The sequence below is a fragment of the Monodelphis domestica genome, chromosome 2 (genome assembly GCF_027887165.1).
Source record: "Monodelphis domestica isolate mMonDom1 chromosome 2, mMonDom1.pri, whole genome shotgun sequence".
In the NCBI taxonomy this organism is placed as follows: domain Eukaryota; kingdom Metazoa; phylum Chordata; class Mammalia; order Didelphimorphia; family Didelphidae; genus Monodelphis; species Monodelphis domestica.
Window position 1 is genome coordinate 209,357,325 of NC_077228.1, and position 20,158 is coordinate 209,377,482.

Consider the following 20,158-nt stretch of genomic DNA (forward strand, 5'->3'; position numbering starts at 1 on the left):
ACATTCTTATAAGGGCAAAACCCCAGTGTGCTTATTCTTCCAAATTTATTATGTAATTACACTAAAAAGAAGGTACACTTGCCTACATTTATAAGCTTTGGTAGATAATTCCTTCCCAGGCTTTGGAGACAAGATAAAGATTCTATTTTAAAACAACTAAAAACAACCCTGTATAGATATCAGCATATTTCTTACATATGGGTTTCCTGCAACCACCACTAAGTGTCATTGGCATCATTCGATTATCTTTTTAACATGTCCAGGATTGTTGCTGACAAGTGTTTTTGCAAAAAGATGTGTAGTTTAAAAATTAACTGGAATGTTACTTGCAAAAGATATTAATGGAAACATTTTAGATCTGAAAACATAAATTGAGTTTCAAACTATAATCTTTGGGAAAGTCATACTTCCCTGGTCTTACCTCCTTGCCTATAAAATAAGGGGGTTGGACTAAGTGACCTTTGCAGTCAGTTCCTATTCCGAATCTGTGATACTATCATCCTTTCAGATGTGAGGGTTAAAAGATTTTTCAGAATACTACAAGGCTCTGAAAGAGGTGATAAAAATATATATGATTTGCTCAGTGAAAAATAATTTGGGCCACCTAAGAGAAAAAGATATAAATGTAGACACACACACAAGAAAAAAAAAATCCCAAAAAAACAATTAACCAGTGCTGATAGCAGAATGGTTCAGCTAGAATGTATAGCACTTCTGAATTTTTCATTAAAGACTTAAATGAACCTTTCTCTTAGCTTTGTCTCTCCAAGTCTCAAATGCTCCATCTATGAAATAAAGATTTATGGGATGATTATAGAACTGATGCTTTTGGAGTTTCTTTAAAGGATGATTATTTATAAGAACAATTAGGGGTGAATTGACTATATAGCAAGTAGGGCAGCTCCTAGAGCTCCCAGGCCAATAGAGTTTACCAGGAAACAACTATTGCAGTTCTCAGTCATTTATTCTTACCTCCCTATCCCAGCCAACAACAGATGCAAAGAGCCCAAAAAAAGATTCAAAGAAAGTTCCCTTCTAGACCACCAGGAAAAGCCCAATTATCATGCAAAACATCATGTCTAGAGAATGACATTCTATTTTCAATTAATTATATTTTTTCATATCCTTGCCTTGATCTCAAGCTTCATGTGCCCCTTTCTATTCTGATCAGCCTGTGGAGGTGCTCCTAAGAACTTCAATGCTTCTTATTAACTGGGAACATCATATATCCTGACATTTTTTTCCTGATGCTGAGATTCTTCTCCAGGAAGCAGATTAACAAATGTTTAGAAGCCCCAAATTGTTAGAGATCCTATAGTGTGATAAAGGAACTCTGATGATAAAGAAACAAAGTAATGCCCAATTATATATAATTGTTCTCTCCTCATTCATGGACTTCTCTGAAGATACAAGAGGTAGCATTCACTTATTACCTGGTTACTCCCATCATTTGAGAGATTTGGTAACTTTTTGCTTCTTGTTTTCTGTTTCTTTTCCATTCTTGGTTACAATGGATGACTATTCAAAACCTTTCTATTAGCATGCCAGACTTTAGATTGTTGTTGTTGTTGTTAAGAAACATTTAATTATCAGAACAAGATTCACAAGGCATTTTAGATTTTTCCAGTGATTTGTCAGTTGGAGCATGGGTACAAATGAGTTATATGATAAAATAACATACAAAAGATTAATCTGGATCATGGTTGAATATTTACATTTTAAGACAAAGCATAAAAGAAAGGTATCATCTCTTAATTTTGTATCAGATACCATATCACTCAGCAGGGAAGAAGGATGGAATTGGTCTTTTGTTATTATTCATTGAAGCCTCTGACACTACTTATTGAAGTCCTATACTTCTCTGTCAACAATTTTCAAGTTTGTGAAATTTTTTGTGTTATTTTATATCCATAAATAGTCCTCATCATCAATTCCTGCAGAATAAGAAATCTCAGACAAATCTCTTAGCTATCCCCAAATAATGATATCTATTTGTGAGGCTTTGCAAATGATAACAATTTTAGTTGATAATAAATAATTTGAACCCTTCTAGATATCTTCTAGGAATAGACACCCTCTTGAGAAAATTGAAAAATTAAAATATCTCAAAGAATTAGAATAAATTCATCACTTTTATAGTTGAGGCTAATTTGGAAACAATTCTCATAAAGAATTTTTTTGTAGATGAATGATAAGTAAGTATATGAGGGGATTGTTGGTGAGGAGTTACCAACAAGGAACATAAATGCTCAAAGCATCATGCGTCAGGAAATTTATTACTCACAGGGATATAAACATATGTGGCTTTTCAAAATCCTTTGGTCCCAAGAACATCCAGTGATGATGATGATTCAGGTTATGAGCCAGTACAGCAAGTGTTACTTCTTTTTTTTAAATCCTTACCTTTTGTCTTAGAATCAATACTGTGTGTTGATTTCAAAGCAGAAGAATGGTGAGGAATATTTGAACCCACGGCCTCCCTAGGCCTTACTCTCTATCCATTGAGCCACTCAGCTACCCCCAAGCAGGTGTCATTTCCAAGCCAAGAGCTCAGATTTCCTGGGATCCCTACCCTTACATCTGATTATTCCCCCTCCTCTATCCCCACATAAAAAAAAAAAAAAAACAAAAAACCCTCTATTACAGTAGACTCACTTGGATAAATCCATGTGAATTCCTCAGAGTGGAAGAGAACCTTGAGGGGATATCATCAAACAGTAGATAGTCTGGACTGCAACCTCCTTTATCATCCATAAGACAAAACTTCTGAATAATAAACTTTGTCTCCTTACAAACCTGGATTAGATAAAGATTATTAAACTGATAATTGTCTGACTTTGCATTACTAACTCTAATGTAACTGATTTAGTCATTTGTTGGGTGCTTAAGTTCCTACTGTATAACAGGCACTATACTAAGATCTGAGAATGCAAAGAAAGGTGTGAGTCATCTCAGTATACTATATAGGCAGATCAGTCTGTGGCCAAACATGAAGTCACTTCTATCAGCTACAGATGAGCAACAGACCACTTCTAAACTTCTCCAAAATCTCGACCTGTTTCCTTTCTTGGAAAGGAGTATTAGGTGGTTCAACATGAAAGTTAGCCTTCCTAGATAGTTGACTCAGGATGGGTCTATTATATATTCCTGACTAAGTGCTATTAAAAAATATCTCAGTGAGAATTAAAAAACCCCAAAGTTTAATAGACTTGAATTTCTTTAATTCAAGAATAAGAGCACCTTTGTTGTGTGGCAAGCTGATCACACTCTTGTGGTACACTTTGAGGTAGCCTGACAGGAAAAAAAGACATTTTCAAGATTATTTTTGATGTTCATATACCATTTGATGAGAATAATATCTGAAATTTGTATTATGCATTTTTCCTAAAAGTTTACTTTAGATCAAATTTATAGTTAAATCTGTGCTTTAGTATGACCTAATAGTGTAATTAGCAGTATTTCATTTAAGTATCCAATGAACCAAGCTCTTTTATTGGAAGACAAAATCCAAGGAAGGAAGGAAGGAAGGAAGGAAGGAAGGAAGGAAGGAAGGAAGGAAGGAAGGAAGGAAGGAAGGAAGGAAGGAAGAACTCAAATACAGCCTTTATAATTCATTACAGGCAGATATGTCCACTTTCAGCTTTAATAGAAAAATATCTCAGGACACCATTTCTCATCCCTAGAGGAATTGAAGATGAAAAGTGTTAAGTCTACCTTTCTCCCAACCCTGTCACTTGTTCACTTGCCAAAGTCTTGCCCCTTTCTCACTTGTCACTCTTCTAGCAAAATCTAGAGTCATCTAATGATAATGATTATATAGAATCATAGAATTTCAGGGTTGGTATGGATCAACATATCCATCTATCCTGTGTTTGACTGACAATTATATTTAAAACTGAAATTCATTCACACCAAAGTCAGATGTTTACATTTCAAGTTTTTTGTCATTGATTGTGGAATAAAATTACTTCCTTGCCCTACCACCTTTACTCATTTTTTTTTTCAATTTAGAAATATTCAACACTTAAGGAGATTTATTTATCTACTTATTTCCTTGAGAGTTGTTGAGGGGACTTGAACTCACATTAGGCCTTGCTAGATGGACTTCAACCTTCTCCACCAGTGGCCCTAGAGGTCAGTTTGGTAGGATATATAAGAAATAACTGATATAATTGTTCCCTTTGCCTCAGAGACAGTTAGTTTTAGAGGAGTTTCAGAAACTTGTTCAAAACCCATTAAATTATCATAGAAGTATGTAATAAAGGTAGTCTTCAGTAATTCCATCATTGTAACTGCCATGAGAGACGCCTTTTCTGGTAGTTTCCTGCAAGACAATGATGATCATACTCCAAGGGAAAAAATACTATTAATTTGTTAACTATTTTGCCCTGAACTTAAACTAAATAATTTGGTTCCTTCAATTACAGAGAACAAAATCCCAGATGAAGATTTCATCATTCTAATTGATGGGTTAAATGAAGCAGAATTTCACAAACCAGATTATGGGGACACAATAGTGTCATTTCTTAGTAAGATGATTGGAAAATTCCCTTCTTGGCTCAAGCTGATAGTAACAGTCAGGACCAGTTTACAGGTATGTGAGTCTCTTTTGCTATTGAATATTTCTTTCCTTGGGGAAAAGGTTAAACCTATCTGATAACTCTTTTTTGCCCCAGTTTAACCTAGTAATAACTTCTCTCAAAAATAATATTAAAAATCTCTAATGTATTTCAAAGACAGGTAATAGAATACCTTGAGTATTGTCTACATATGGCCTTCTTTACCTGATGCACCTTTTCCAAGTCTTACAGGTTAACCTTCAGGAACAAGGAGATAATAACAAGGAGATAATTCTTCCATCTAACTCCCTAATTGTCTGTTTGGTTTCTAACTGATTTTCCTATCTAAAGTTAAAATTTTTCTAAGTTTTCTCCTAGCTGGCTCACCAAAACTGATATATGGGGAGTTTGGGGAATGGAAAATTTTAAGAAAGGGATTACACAATTGTATAAAACAGGTTTATTAATTAAAAGGGTAATGAAATGACAGGGGTTGAGAGCCCAGCTTACTATTACCCACCCAAATATTTAACTTACTATGGTTTCTATCTAAGCTTAACCTAACTAACTAAAGGGTAAATAAAGGATAAAATCCAAAAGGGGCCCAGATTCTCACAAACTCCAGAGTCCTTGGTAGAGTCAGACTGAAGAATCCAGATGTAGGGTCCTTACAAGATCCAGGAAGGGAGAAAGTTCACACCCAAATCACTTCTGTCCACCAGAATGAATGGGGAACTCACACTCAACTTTTTTTCTTGAGGATAATCCAAGTCAGGCAGCTTCAAAGATGATTTCTTCAGGGAGACTCTCAGACACACAGCCTCTGTGTCTGAATCCCATCTTCAGAGAGACAGTCGCTAGCTGCCCAACCAATTTAGAATCCTGACCCAGCCAGCTCTGCAGAATCTTGGTTTGAGGGCTGTCAGTCAACTTTGCAAATTCCCTAGCTACAACTTCTAACAAAGCCATTCTCTCTGTCTACGTCCTAACTGAGTGAATTTACCTTCTTTGTAAATCTAAATGTAGAATCTCTGTTCTCTAAGTCTAAGAGATATTGGTAGTATTAACTTTTGAGATTAGAGAAAGGCATTTACACTGAATTAGACATGAGAGACCTGAAGTGAAAGGCTCATTTCCCAGTAAATGATCAGAAGTTTCTCCTTAATAATCTAATCTGTCTACCTTTTTGTTGTTAAGTAGCCTGGAAGAGAAATTACAAATGTGCAAGACTAGGACCTTTTGGGTCAATACAGGGAACGAGAAATGGAAAGGTATTGAATGTAGAACCAGGAGATCTAGCTAGGTTCACATCCCAGCTCTGCTACTTATTTCCTATGGTCCTTTGACAATTCCCTTAACATCTCAAGTCATCAATTTTCTTATTGATAAAATAAGGAGGTTGTAACTAAACCCCAGGGTTTTCTTTTCCTTATCAGACTCTCACCATATATACATTGCTTTTCTCTTTAAACACTACCTTACTACTGGAAATTATACTAATACAACAGGATCTTTTTGTTTGTCCTACTGATAAATTAGTTTCATTGTATTTTATGGTCAGAGTCTGTCCCCCTCATTTGGTCTGACATCTCCCAAAGGGAACTAGACTAGAGAATGTGATTGGATCAATATCAACCTACCACCACAATTGAAAAATATAGCAACTAAATGTCCTACAGAATGTGAACTGTCAGTAACATTATGTTCATATATGAATTGCAAATGGAACACTCACTGTGATTGACTTGGTGTTCAGTTGGAGCTTAGGAAAGCATGTACCAATATATATGTGTACATTTTCACATACAATGCCAAAGAAAATTAATTTCTGATGGGAAATTGCATATATGGTTTCTATTTTAGTAACTTTCAAACAGCAGGAAGAGTGTTCCTAATCCTTTCATCATAGCCCTAAACAAAACTCCCTAAACTTCTTGAACAGGACCTGTAGTCAGTTTATCAGACATTTTATTCATTTTAACTAAAGAGGTTTGCAATTTCCAAAAAGTTGGATCCCTGTATTTATTCAGAACCAAAGAACACCACAAGACCATGCCTGCCTCCAAAATATCTTCCAAACAGGTTACTAAAGTACCTAGACTTCCCACCACTAATCGTTTGGGTTAAATCATTGGCTCCAGAAGACATTGAAATAAAGAGTAATAACACTTAAATACATAGTTTTGGCTCCAAGACAGAAGGTAAGGGTTTAAATAAAAAATTTTTTAAAAAATACAAGATGGAGCATAAGAGAAATAAGTCTCCTTGAGTTTGCAATAACCTTATGCTTCTGCATCCTTTTTCTGCAGAGCTCCAAAATACTTGAGCACAAACAAGTAGGGTAAGAAACTGTACATGTTCTTTCTGCAATAATATATCTTTGTCTGTTGTAGGAAATTACCAAATTACTGCCCTTCCATAGGATCTTCTTGGATCGTCTAGAAGAGAATGAAGCCATAGACCAGGACCTCCAAGCATATATCCTACATAGGATCCACAGCAGTTTAGAGATTCAAAATAACATTTCTCTCAATGGCAAAATGGACAACACTACATTTGGAAAACTCAGTTCTCATCTCAAGACCCTCAGCCAAGGTTCCTATCTGTACCTAAAACTCACATTTGACCTCATAGAAAAGGGATACCTGGTTTTAAAGAGCTCTAGCTACAAAGTAGTTCCTGTATCTCTTTCTGAGGTTTATCTACTCCAGTGCAATATGAAATTCCCAACCCAGTCCTCCTTTGACCGAGTGATGCCTCTTCTAAATGTTGCAGTAGCCTCTCTCCACCCACTTACAGATGAGCATATCTTCCAGGCCATCAATGCAGGCAGCATTGAGGGTACTCTGGAATGGGAAGACTTTCAACAAAGGATGGAGAATCTCTCCATGTTTCTAATTAAGCGCAGAGACATGACCCGCATGTTTGTGCATCCTTCTTTTCGAGAATGGCTCATCTGGAGAGAGGAAGGAGAGAAAACCAAATTTCTCTGTGATCCCAGGTAAGCTTTATTTTTTTTTAAACTCTTGCCTTTTGTCTTAGTATCCATTCTAAGACAGAAGAGTGGTAAGGGCTAAGCAATTGGGGTTCAGGAATTTGCACAAGGTCACACAGGTAGAAGTGTCTGAGACCAGATTTGAACCAGGTACTTTCAATTCAGGCCTGGCACTGTATCCACTATGCTACCTAACTGCATCCACGCCCCTCCACCCCCCCCCCATTAGCTTTAAATTTGACATATACAATTCTCTTCTTGTTGTCATACCAGCTTAATAAATATGTTTCCTAAGAACTAATTGTGTCCATGAACTTATTGTTAAGGGAAATTCAGTCAACAGTCAGTTAGCAAACATTTATTAAGTACCTATTCTGTGCCAGGAACTGCCCTAAGATCTGGAGATACAAAGAAAGCAAAAAAACAGTCCCTTCTTTCAAGGAGTTTACAGTCTAATAGGAAGTATATTCTTTGGGGATAGTGAGCTATACTTTTAGACATGGATACCTCTAGACCTTCAAGGAAGTAGCCACTCTCTGGAGCCTCAACCTATGAATACATCAATTGACTTAGATTCCACCAAGGTTCCTGTGCTATTGCTGTATTGATAGCCTGACAATCCCCCTCAGCATTTTACTAAAATGAGAAAAAAAAGAGAATTGAGAAGGTGAAGAAATTGTATATCTCTCAAGTGGAGTCAGTGCTAGGTAATTGTGGTAGCTTTTTAAAGGCCAAACATTCACTTAGACTACCAACAACCCATTCCAGTAAAGTCAGCAAGGATCTGGGCACCACTCTTGGAAAAGATAATCTTAAGTCTCAGAACTAAAATGGACCTTAGAGGATTGTCTGACCCAGCCTCCCACCTTTTGGCAGTTGAGGTATAATTATTCCCAATTTACAGGTGACACAACTGAACCCTAGAAGGGTTAAATGATTTGGCTCATGGTTTTACAACTAGAGTTCAGAACTGTAACTACTTCCAGAGCAATTTATTTCTACAATATATGCTAAACTGCTTTTCCCAAAAATGTGTGTATTCCCACCAGGGGTATCTGGTAAGTATTGGGGGGGGTGCTTTTTTTAAAAAGCATTATTGCTAGACCCCTGAAAATTATGCTTCAGAAGACATCAGGCCATAAATGGTATATCAAAGCTAAGAAGAAAAAATTAAGCTGCAGTTAAATATGCTCTGTGATCTAACTCCTCATAATTATTAGACATTTCAGTTTCTTCATCTGTAAAATGAGAAAATTGGACTAGATAACCTGAAGTTCCTTTCAACTCTAGATCTCTCATTCCTATGATGTCTGACCAGGCCATGATTTTGACACCATTGTGAGCACAATCATTATTAGCTCTTTGTAGAGGCATCTTAGATTGGGAGTTTTCTTATGTTTGCACCACCATTTTTTATACTTCATCAGTTAAGTACTAATTCATTAGCGATTTTGTCCCTTATTCATGCCAGAATATAAATCCAAAGCTGTGAAATATGCTTTGTCCTCCAAGAGAGTATGCATGCAAAGGGTAAATTTTTCCCAGAATGATTATTATTTACTTCCAGGAAGAGTTTCTTCTTCTACAGCTAAGATGAATCCCATTGGTTTTTTTTTTTGGTTTGTATATTTCTTTTGTTTATTTTTTACCTTTGTAAAGATTAAAATTTAGGGGAGACAGGGAGACTGAGGCAGGTAGAAATTAGTTTCTCTCTGCAAGGAGTATTATATTTTTAGAGGTTTATTGAAGATTAAGGATTAAAGAAAATACAGGATAAGAAACACGTGCCATAGAGTGGCCTAGACACAACCTCACCTACATTATGAAAAAAACCAGGCCTGCCCCAAAACGGAAGTCCAAGCGACCGAGAGAGAGCCCTCAAAAGCCTTTGAATCAGCTTAAATGCCTTCTCCATCTCGGCCCAGGTGAGATTACAAGGCATTCTGGGGAAGTGGAGCAAAGGCTCATGGGGATTGTAGTCCTGTATTCGAGTCTATTTTTTACACCTTTTATGACAAATCAAAAAGTTGTTCAGAGTATGAAAGAGAAGACTCTTGGTTCCCTCTGTAAAGATTAAAATTTAGGGGAGAGGGGGAGACTGAGGCAGGTAGAAATTAGTTTCTCTCTGCAAGGAATATATATTTTTTAGAGGTTTATTAAAGGTTAAAGATTAAGAATATACAAGTAAGAAACATGTGCCTAGGCCAGAGGCCTAGACAAAATAACCTCACATCATGGAAGAGATGCCTCTGCTCCAAACGCGGAAGTCCAAAAAAGGCCCAAACCCTTCAAAAGCCTTTGCTTAAATATCTTCTCGATCTCGGCCCAGGTGAGATTACAAGGCATTCTGGGGAAGTGGAGCAAAGGCTCATGGGGATTGTAGTCCTGTATTCGAGTCTATTTTTTACATCCCCCCGTGTGATCATTTGTGGAAAAATTAATTTTTCCCCAAAAGGATCATAAAAACATAATAAACTTAAAAGATTACAATAGTGTGAGGATAAGAGAAAAAAGAATAAAACCAATAATTTCTGAACACATTGACAAAAAGCCGTTAGGGGGCAGTCCCCTTTGGCATGAAAGTATACATACAAATAAATGTTCAATCAACCACACCCAAAGTTCAATTTTGTGCAACTTGTGGTCTGGAGGCTTCTTCATGATGGCTTCTCCAACAGTTCAGTTTCTGAATTCAGAGAGGTAGCATCTTCTTTACCTAAAATTCTTCTCAAAAGGAATTTAAACTTTGCAATTTAAATAATGATTTTTTTTTTACATTCCCCCGTGTTGTGGGTGATTGAAAGATTCAGAATCAGTTAGGGATGCATGGCTGAGGTATATGAATCAATTTGCAAGAGATATTAAAAAGACATCAGAAAATCCAAAAGAAAAGAAAAATTTCTGGATGAAAATATAGACTATCAAAGTCTTATATGTAAAAATTCCAAGTAGAAGAAAAATAAATCTATAACAGGTCCTTCAATCAGGGCCCAATCAAAATGATCTAAGTAATGATGCATTTACCCAGTCAGTGCCAGGACTACAGAAAGGTACCACACTATGAGAGGCAGAAAAGAAAGGGACCAGATTATAGGAGCCAAGGTTTCAGGGATACTCGTCTGTGAGTATCTTCAGGGTGAGTGTGGATACAAGGAAATCCTATGTCTTAACACATGTTAAACATAGTAACCTCGAGTCTTCACACTAGGTTCAAGACCTTTGTATTGGCCTAAAAGTGCATCAATCCATCCTAGATTGGCCTTTCTTTGGCCCTATGAAATGGCTCTTGTGTGTATCTCTTGTCCTGGAATCAGACAGAATCATTAAGCAAAGTCCCATAATTTATTTAAATAATTAGTGGCATCAGTTTTATAGTCACAAGCCTTTTAGGGCATGCATTAGAAAATGTATCTTAAATTTGTAGCACTGAAAATCAAAAGGTTAAAGAAAATCTTAATACTGGTGACATGTGCTTCAAATATAAAAAGGAAAGAAAAAATAATTAAAAAACTGAAAAAGTATATTGCACATGCAAGAAAAATATAACAATAAAAGAGCTTTAAAAAATTCAAAAATATAGCTTATAACCATTGACACTCTGTGTCAGTTAAGAAAATATAAAATACAAGGCTTTCTCACCAAAAAATGAGATCCATTTCCTCTTTGTATCTGGCCATGATCACTGGGAGTAGAAGGCAAATGAATTGAACAAGGTTAACAATTTTTTCATCTTTAAAAATACAGTAGTACAAATATGTAGATATCAAAATCCCCAAAATTCTCAATAGCCCAATTAATTACAATAGCAACCAAACACCCTTTCATATTTCACATAAGTTGCTGTGTGACATTTTTAAAACCTATGAATTGATGGACATTTGTCACAATTTTTACAAATGTAGCAATCTTTCAACCTTGGTATTTAAACATATTTTTTAAACAAAGTAAAACTCATCTTGGGTTTAGAACATAATCAAGAAATCTATATATCATCCTGGTAGAAGTAAAATAGTGAGCTGAAGAGCATAAATAAAGGGGTGCTCCTTGTTCTTGGAGGCTTTTCCCAAGGGTACAAATGCCCTGAAATTAACTGCCCAACTTCCATTCACATGTGGGAAGGTTGGGGGTTATAAAATACATTTCACTTCAGCTACTAGAATGGGCCTTACCTCATGGTAGGGGCAGGCAAAAATAACCAGACTATTAAAAAAAAATTCCAAAATCATATTTAAAAAACCCTTAAAATCAAATCATTTGAGGTATTTAGCACATTAAATTTTCCAAAGGTTGTTAATACAATTATAACCAGTTCTGAAGTCCATCTATCCTCAGCAAAATAGAAAAAAGCTGTTTTTTCATATATGGGCTTATTCACAATAATATTTTTTCAACACAGTTATAGGGGGAAAACAACAGAATTTCAAAACTCAGTACATTCAAAATAAATTCAATCAACCTTCAGTTCACAGAATAATATTCAATCCAGTAATATATGAACTTAAAATCACAAAGTTATATCTTAAACAAAAAATGCAATAGAATACAGATAATTTTATAAACCATTAGAGTCTGAAATGCCTTAGAATATAGCCTTTAGTCTCTTCAAAGTTCCTTGGTTTTTTTTTTGTTTGTTTGTTTTTATTTATCCATTTAAATGTCTATTGTCCGAAGGTAGAGTAGTAAAGGCTAGGCTAAGGGGTTCAAGGGATCCGTCCAGGGCCCCATAGCTGGGACAAATCGGAGGCCAGACTTTAACTAGAGACCTCCCGTCTCTGGGCTTGGCTTCCAGTTCGCTGGGCCACCCATTTTCCTCCCCAAAGTTAAAGTTGAATCTTTGGGCTGAGTCTGCTCCCAGACAGGCAGGTAAAATCAATGAAACTGCCAGAAGAGTCAAAAATCCTTTTAAACAGCCCATTGCTTTTTAGGTTTCTGTTTGAAAAGTACTGTTTCTTCTCTCTAGTCTTTTCTCTCTTTCCCCTCTCTGATCCCGCAGTGGCCAATACCCCCAGCCACGTGGAGGCTTAGCCTAAGGGAAAATCTCCTTTCCCTCTGGTCTCTCCCCTCCACCCACGTGGTCAATACTGTTACCAGCTGGTCGCAATGAGTCCTAAGCGATCTGCTCCAAGGATCTGGGTGATGAGCCGGCTGGGTCGGGCTCCTGGGTCTGGGGCACAGAAATAGGCAGGCAGCGGGCCGCTGAGAGGCCAGGAGCAGGAGCAGCTGCGGGGGTGGGCAAGGCCGGGACCAGGTACCAGGTGAGGACGATCAGGGCTGCAGGCTGCAGGCAGGAAGCGGCGGGGCCGCTTTCTAGGTACTAGCTATTAAAACTGAATTTAAGATCAGAAAAGAAATCAGAAGACTGAAAGTTCTTTTTCCCTTCGTGGTTAGCCAAACTGTAAAGATTAAAATTTAGGGGAGAGGGGGAGACTGAGGCAGGTAGAAATTAGTTTCTCTCTGCAAGGAATATATATTTTTTAGAGGTTTATTAAAGGTTAAAGATTAAGAATATACAAGTAAGAAACATGTGCCTAGGCCAGAGGCCTAGACAAAATAACCTCACATCATGGAAGAGATGCCTCTGCTCCAAACGCGGAAGTCCAAAAAAGGCCCAAACCCTTCAAAAGCCTTTGCTTAAATATCTTCTCGATCTCGGCCCAGGTGAGATTACAAGGCATTCTGGGGAAGTGGAGCAAAGGCTCATGGGGATTGTAGTCCTGTATTCGAGTCTATTTTTTACACCTCCTTGATACTATTTTAGTCTATCAAGAGGTTATTATTGAAAGTCTCTCTGGTACTACTGCCACCAATCAAGAGTTTACTGCTATAGAACAAGGAAACACAGCCCAATCTTAGGATGAGAATTATTCCCAAGAACACTTTACTAGTTTTATCAAATGGCCCACCAGCCTATCCTGAGACAGTCAACAAGTTAAAAAGCATAAATTCCATTATGGAGGCTCTAGTGAATTTGTAGTAATCTGCAAATGAAAACTAGAGTGAATTGCCCAAAAACACAGTATGTGTACAAGTATCTCAGAGCTTTTCCTCTGTGACTTATCCTTTGCTCTTCATCACCAAGCATGCAGAATGATTCGGACACATTGAGACAACAGCCATTACAGTCAAATATACACTATAATAAAGGATCACAGGGTTATACTTAATGGCAAAGAGTAGAACTAGAAATGTGATAGTGAGTTTTAAACCTAGTTACAGTTGAAATTCAGATTCCTATGCAACAGTATATGGTACCAAACTTGTTACTAAAGTTTTGGTCTAAGATTTCCTGAGAATTGAATGATGTGAAAAATCTTACTTTTCACATTTATTGCTCTGCCATTAGTATTTGCAGATTATATCAATTAGGACTGGTCCTGAGAAAAAAATTTAAATAAGAAAATTTTGTTTTATGTGGCCCCAAATCTCTTTCTCTATTTTTTATGCCCTTCGGTGACTCTACTCCTCCTTTCAAGTCCTTCAGCCTAGATTCTTTTTTAAAAAATCCTTACCTTCCATCTTAGAATCAATATTGTGTATTGGTTGAAGGCAGAAAAGTGGTAAAGGCTAGGCAACAGATGTTAAGTGACATTCCCAGGGTCACACAGTTGGGAAGTATCTGAGGTCAAATTTGAACCCAGGCCCTTCCATCCTGAGGTCTAGCTCTCAATCCTTTGAGCCATCTAGTCCCCTGCTCCATCTAGATTCTTAATTACTTTGGAGAGTTCTTCATTGCCCCTCCAATCAAGCACACTCTCCTTGTCTGTCTTTCTTTAAGGAAGAGCTAGGCTATTGTGGATCCTTATGTAATACACAAAGGGTGAATTATTAAGGCAATTCAAGTCCTCAGAACCAATAAAATATCCTTCTGTCCCAGACCCATTTATTAGAATTTCCACACTTAGGAGCAGCTAGTAGCATTCCAGACTTGGAGGGGAGAGGACCTAGTTCAGATCTGACCTCAGACACTTTCTAGCTGTATGACCCTGGAGAAGTTACTTAATCCCAATTGCTTAGCCTTTTGGTCTTAGAATTGATACTATACAGGTAAAGGTTTAAAAAAAATAGTAATTTTTTAAAAAGAATTTCAACATTTAACTTGTTTACTTTAGACTGCTTGATTTTTTTTAATGGCTATAAATATAGAAGAGAATGTTCCCAAAACGATGGTTTAATCTTTGCCAGGGATGGGTCATCCAAGGAAGTAACATCTAATTTAACTGGAGAGAGTCAACTGAAAGGATCAGAGGGGAGGTGGCACAACTGAAGTGCAAGACTGCAGCCCGAGTATGACTTTTTATAATAATAAAATCAAACAATTCATTATCCTAAACTTAGCGAAGAGAATGGCATAATGTTTGGTAAACACTGAACTGTCACAGAAATAAATGAAAGTAATGTAGTACCCTTTCTGAACTGTATATCTCTGACTTGCACTCACATTCACAGGTTGGGTGTCCAGAGGGTTGCTGCTTCCTTAAAGTTCTAGAGGTATCCTATGATTACCCATTTCTAAAACCTTAGTTCACAATCCCCAACCAGCATATTCCTATTAGACTAAGGCCTTCAAGAGCAGAGGCTGTTTTTGCCTTTCTTTGTATCCTTAGAACTTAATGCTCTTTGGCTGAGGAGAGATATTTAATCAATATTTATTGACTGAATTCTCTTCAACAGTCAGCCCATGGATCCATTTAGCTCTTAGCAAAGGCATTTACTAAGATGGCACAGAAAGAACAGTAAATACTAAGCATTTATTCCCATAAACTCAAGACACACTTTATATGAAAAGAACAAACTGTGTGTTATTAAGAGCAGAGGTGTTGATGAGACACACATGGGAAGTACATGTCAATGATTAACATGTGTTAATTACCTGCAATGTGTCAGGCACTGTGCTAAGTGCTAAGGATACAGATAAAAAAAGAAAGGTAATCCTTGGGCTCAAAGGAGCTTATTATCTAATTGGGGAAAACAAGACATAAAAGGAAACTGTGAGAGGAAGATAGGGACTCAGCATGGAGCATGATGGTGAAGTCCTTTGCAATCTTGTAGGTAATGAAGAGATGACTGATCTGGGATTATCCTTAAATGGATGCTTAAGGAAGAGCTCTCCATTCCGAAGGGTCCCAGGGGCAGAGTCTACTGATGAGCTGTGATTAGCAAGACTGATGTGAGCCAAGGCTTCCTAAAACATCACTCCCCCCATCCCCATTGAAAATACCCACTTTCTTTCACAGCCTCCTTGGAAGCAGGAGATGAGAAAAAAATCTTCCCTGATGTGGTACACCTCTGCTTTCCTTTTTCCCTCTCATCATCACATTATATCATATTCCTGACAAGTCTCTCTTCTTGTTTTCCCCAGTCAAAAATGAATGCAGAGTTTAGAAAATACATTTGCTCTGTGTTTAATGGAATATAGTAATAACACCCGAGATGACATTCTGATGGTTTCCTTATTTTGACCATATATATTTATAATGTATTAAAATTGTTGTGAACCTTACTTCTAAATTTTGTGTCACTCTGTAGTCAGTTTCATCTTTATAAATTAATATAGATCCATCTCAGCTTTTTGTAGTTGTGATTTAGAAGCTTGATATATACCTAATGAATTGATATAGCAGAGATGTATCATGGTGTTGCGAAGGGGAAAATAATGTGACATTGAAAAAAGTTCCCTTCTCTGAGCTAAGCTTCCTTATCTCTAAAATTAGAGTATTGGACCTTCCAACTTGGAGATTCTATTAATCTATAATTTTGTGATTATAATAATTGATAGCTCATTCCATTTTCATCATTTAAAAAATTAGAGGGTTTTCCATATCAATTTGACCAGGCCAGTCAGAATTTTATATTGGAAAATCTTATGATCTACAATCCATTCACAGCACAGAAAAGTTCTGCCTTGATTCTTGTGAAATAACTAATCCTGAAGGACCCTGTCCATCCCCATGCTTCAAACTAGATTAGCATCATTAGTTTTAGCAGGAGAAGGGGCTGTAGATACCATCTAGTCCAAACCTCTCTCCCTTTCCTACAAAGAACAAATTTTGGACCACAATTAGTGAGAGACTTTTTTAAAAAGCTCTTGCTTAAAAGATGACTCTGTCATGGGACAGGCTAAAAGATGGCAAAGAAAAGTAGGAGAGCAAGGAAAAAATGAGGATCACTTGAAACTAGAGCCTTTCTTTACAAGCTGAGAAGTCAAAGCACCCTAGCTCTCGCTTCCCATGTTATCTCATTGGAAATAATGTTAATGTTTCTGATCATAGGCCACATTTTCATCATTACCCTTTAAATCTTCCCATTGTCAGTAGGGAATTATTATTTTGAAGCAATGGGTTTTTTCCTGACTGCCTGTGTAAGATTACACTACTCTTAGACTTTTGAAATTGATTGCTGAGTGAAAATGAGAAGGGAATTGTACTTCTCTGAGTTTCTTGTCGTTTGCCAGTGTATAGACAAACCAACATGGGTCCCCAATCCCAGCCTAAGTGAATAAGAAGCCACCTTACTCTCATATTCATAAAAATCCGTAAAGAAAATGAAATTTACTATATGTACATATATTTATATGTGTATGTATATATGTATGCATGTGTGTATTGTGACAAGGAAATCACTTTAAAAGACTGATATATATTAATTTAAGGTCACCAAGGAATTCAGCTATGTAATTCCTAAATGAAACTCAAGTCAGCAGTCAACCTTTTATGGAGGTTTTAATTACAAACAGGAGGAAGAAAGGTATGAGAGAGAGAGAGACAGACAGACAGACAGAAAGGAATAGGGCTTAAATACCCCCTCTGTTTAGGCTGGGCCAAAAGGCCCAAGCCCTTAGATAGCTGAGGCAAAGAAAAGAGATCAGTCCCTATCACTCACGTGACCAAAATGGAGAAATAGTCTCAGGGGCCTCCACCTCCAGCCTCCTTCAGAGCAAAACTTCTCACAGCACAACCTCTCAGAGCAAAACCTCTCCAACCCCCCCAGTTCTCAGACCTCGCTATCTTTAAGGAAACCATCTAAGTTCCCTCCCCTCAGTTCTCACATCTACCAATCACTGTCCATGTCTTCCCTGTGCCAATGGTGGCTCTAGCTTAACCCAGGACCGCCCAGAGGTCTGTGGCTTTGCACATGTCTGTTGAAGGTCATATTCTCAAACTATTAAATCTTGATCCTTTGCTGCAGCCCTTCCTAAATCCTTTTACTCTGAGTAGGGTAGAGATTGTATTTTCCAAGACCTGGTTCTGTCATTCCAAGTATCTCTGTTGAATTAATTCTAAAATCAATCATGACTCAAAGAACTTCCTGTTCTATGTTTAAGCATAGGTCAAAGCCCTTTCCATTGTTTAGCAAAAGGTTTCTGCCCTAAAGTAGTCTTAGGGAGGAGAAGGACCCTCCCATGCCTAGGGTTTCACATTCCAATAGAGTTTCTTACTATCAGTAGGAAATTTTTTCCAGTATGAAATTTCCAACATTCACAAGTCTAAGAAATTTCAAGGTTTACAGTATATGTGTGTGTGTGTGTGTGTGTGTGTGTGTGTGCGTGCATGCATGGTTTCCTGGTATGAGATAACTTATATAAGTATATTTTTTAAAAAAGTATTCAAAGTAAGTCACTAGTTTTCCTTCTAATTTTAAGATGGATAAGAATTGGAATGTGTGACTAAATATCAGTCCATTTTTGCTTAATGAGAGACTTAAACAGCAGAGTTACTTTTTCTTATGAAACTAATTGGATCAGACTGCAACCTGAGCAATGAACTGAATCAAAAAATGTAAGATGCCAGAACTTCACCTAATTAGTAGCTGTCAAACAATAATAAATGGCATAGTTATCAGTAGCAGTTATTGCCAGCCCAGAACAAGATGCATGCTCTTCTTTATGCAAGTAGATAACTAGGTTATACAGCAGATAGAACATTTGACCTAGAATTAGCAAGACCTGAGTTCCAATCCAGCTTCAAATACTTATTTGACAACTGGGTGACCCTGGATAAATCATTTAATCTCCCCTCCACTTTAAGTTTACTCATCTACAAAATGCATAATAACAGCACCAACCTCCAGAGGGTGGTTGTGAGGATGAAGTAAGATAATATTTGTAGAACTTTTAAAGCATTATAGAAATCTGAACTGTTGTTATTAGAGCAAATCATTCATCCATCTCCAAAGAACAACTGTTCAGAGCCAAAGGAGTCTTCAAGATTACTAAAATCAGTGCTGACAGCCACCATCACCAACAGTTGTGGAGGATACATTCATTATAAACAGTTACTTACAGAGGTAGACTTAAGTATGGAACTGAAAATACTGTATCTGAGATACTTCTATATCAATAGAGTGAAAGTTCACATAAAATCTCTGTTTTAGATTAGTCTGTTATGTCTTAATTTGTTTCCCCCACAAAAAAATCATATATTAAAACATGTGATAAATATGAAATAGTTAACAAACTGCCTCACAAAACCCTGCCAACTGCCTGAGGTCTCCATTGACAAAATAAACAAGGATTTCAGTTGACCTCCATCTTTCCAAGACCAGCAGTGCTTTATTAGACATAAAGTTAGAAGCAGCATGAAACCGTGCGACAGTGAGGGTGGCAGTACAATTCAAACCAAACCCAACTTCCATAAATATGCTCTGCAAGAACTTTGGCCTTTTTATCAATGAAGAGCAAGCTCCGTTTTCTGCACGTCTGGCCTAGCTTAAACATTGTTATTTATTATTTGCAACTGCAAGGGAGAAATACTCAAATCCGGAGAGTCTTAGTGTCATTAAAAAGCTCTTACACTTGGCTGAGCAAGGCTGATCATTTTTATAATCTTGGGAAAACAAAATCAAATTAGAGCAGTTGAACATTACCTGGGAGAGGAAAGAATTAAGGCTCCATAGTTAGGTCACATTTGGAGAATATTTTTGGGAAAATTAAGATATTAATGGACAATTTATTGTAGCAAGTAGATGAATTTTTTTCCATTCAGACATACATAGCAAGGTTTCCCATGGGAAAAAAATTTCCCCTACCCATAGTTTTTTTTTAGGTTAGCAATACCCAATCAACACACAGGCTTTTTTTTTTCCTTTTGTGGCATTTTTAAGATTTTATTCTCCAGAAAAAGAATTGAATTTCTATTTGTTTGCAGTATATATAAAGTACAATGTTATTCTGTTCTTTCCCTTTGCACACATTCAAGTATTCAAAATGTCCAAATTTACACAGTACTTTATTTATTTATGTTATTTAACTGCCTTGGCTACACACTAGAGTCCTTCAATTTTTAGAAAGCCATGTGAAATGTTCTTTTCTTTGGGTGCATTTAGTTAACTTCTTCAGTGGTGGATCGAGGAGAAGCACCTCCAGATAGGTCTGCTCAACACCTGGAAATTCACCAGGCATCCGTCATGGCAGTACAGCTTAATGATAGTTTGTTTCTGTTGCTGCTTAAATTCTTCCTTCTCACTCATCTAATTCTTATCCAGCCAATTGATTATTTCATTATGTTTGTCAAGGATTTTCTATTTGTCTTCCCAGTTTTTGCTTTGAAATTTGTCATCCTCCAATGTAGGCCTTCATGTTTAAAAAAAAAAGATTTTAGTGAGTTCT

At 37.0% G+C, this 20,158-nt stretch overlaps 1 protein-coding gene across 14 annotated transcripts in view; it reads left to right on the forward strand.

Moving 5' to 3' along the window:
- The window catches only part of TANC2 (tetratricopeptide repeat, ankyrin repeat and coiled-coil containing 2), a 686,196-nt gene that overhangs the window by 595,518 nt on the left and 70,520 nt on the right, over nucleotides 1-20,158 (forward strand). For all 14 annotated transcript variants that reach the window (XM_007482545.3, XM_007482543.3, XM_007482542.3 and 11 more), the window contains 2 exons: nucleotides 4,428-4,594; nucleotides 6,953-7,560. In XM_007482545.3, the coding sequence (XP_007482607.1) occupies nucleotides 4,428-4,594; nucleotides 6,953-7,560 (775 nt within the window). The remainder of the gene's footprint in view (nucleotides 1-4,427; nucleotides 4,595-6,952; nucleotides 7,561-20,158) is intronic.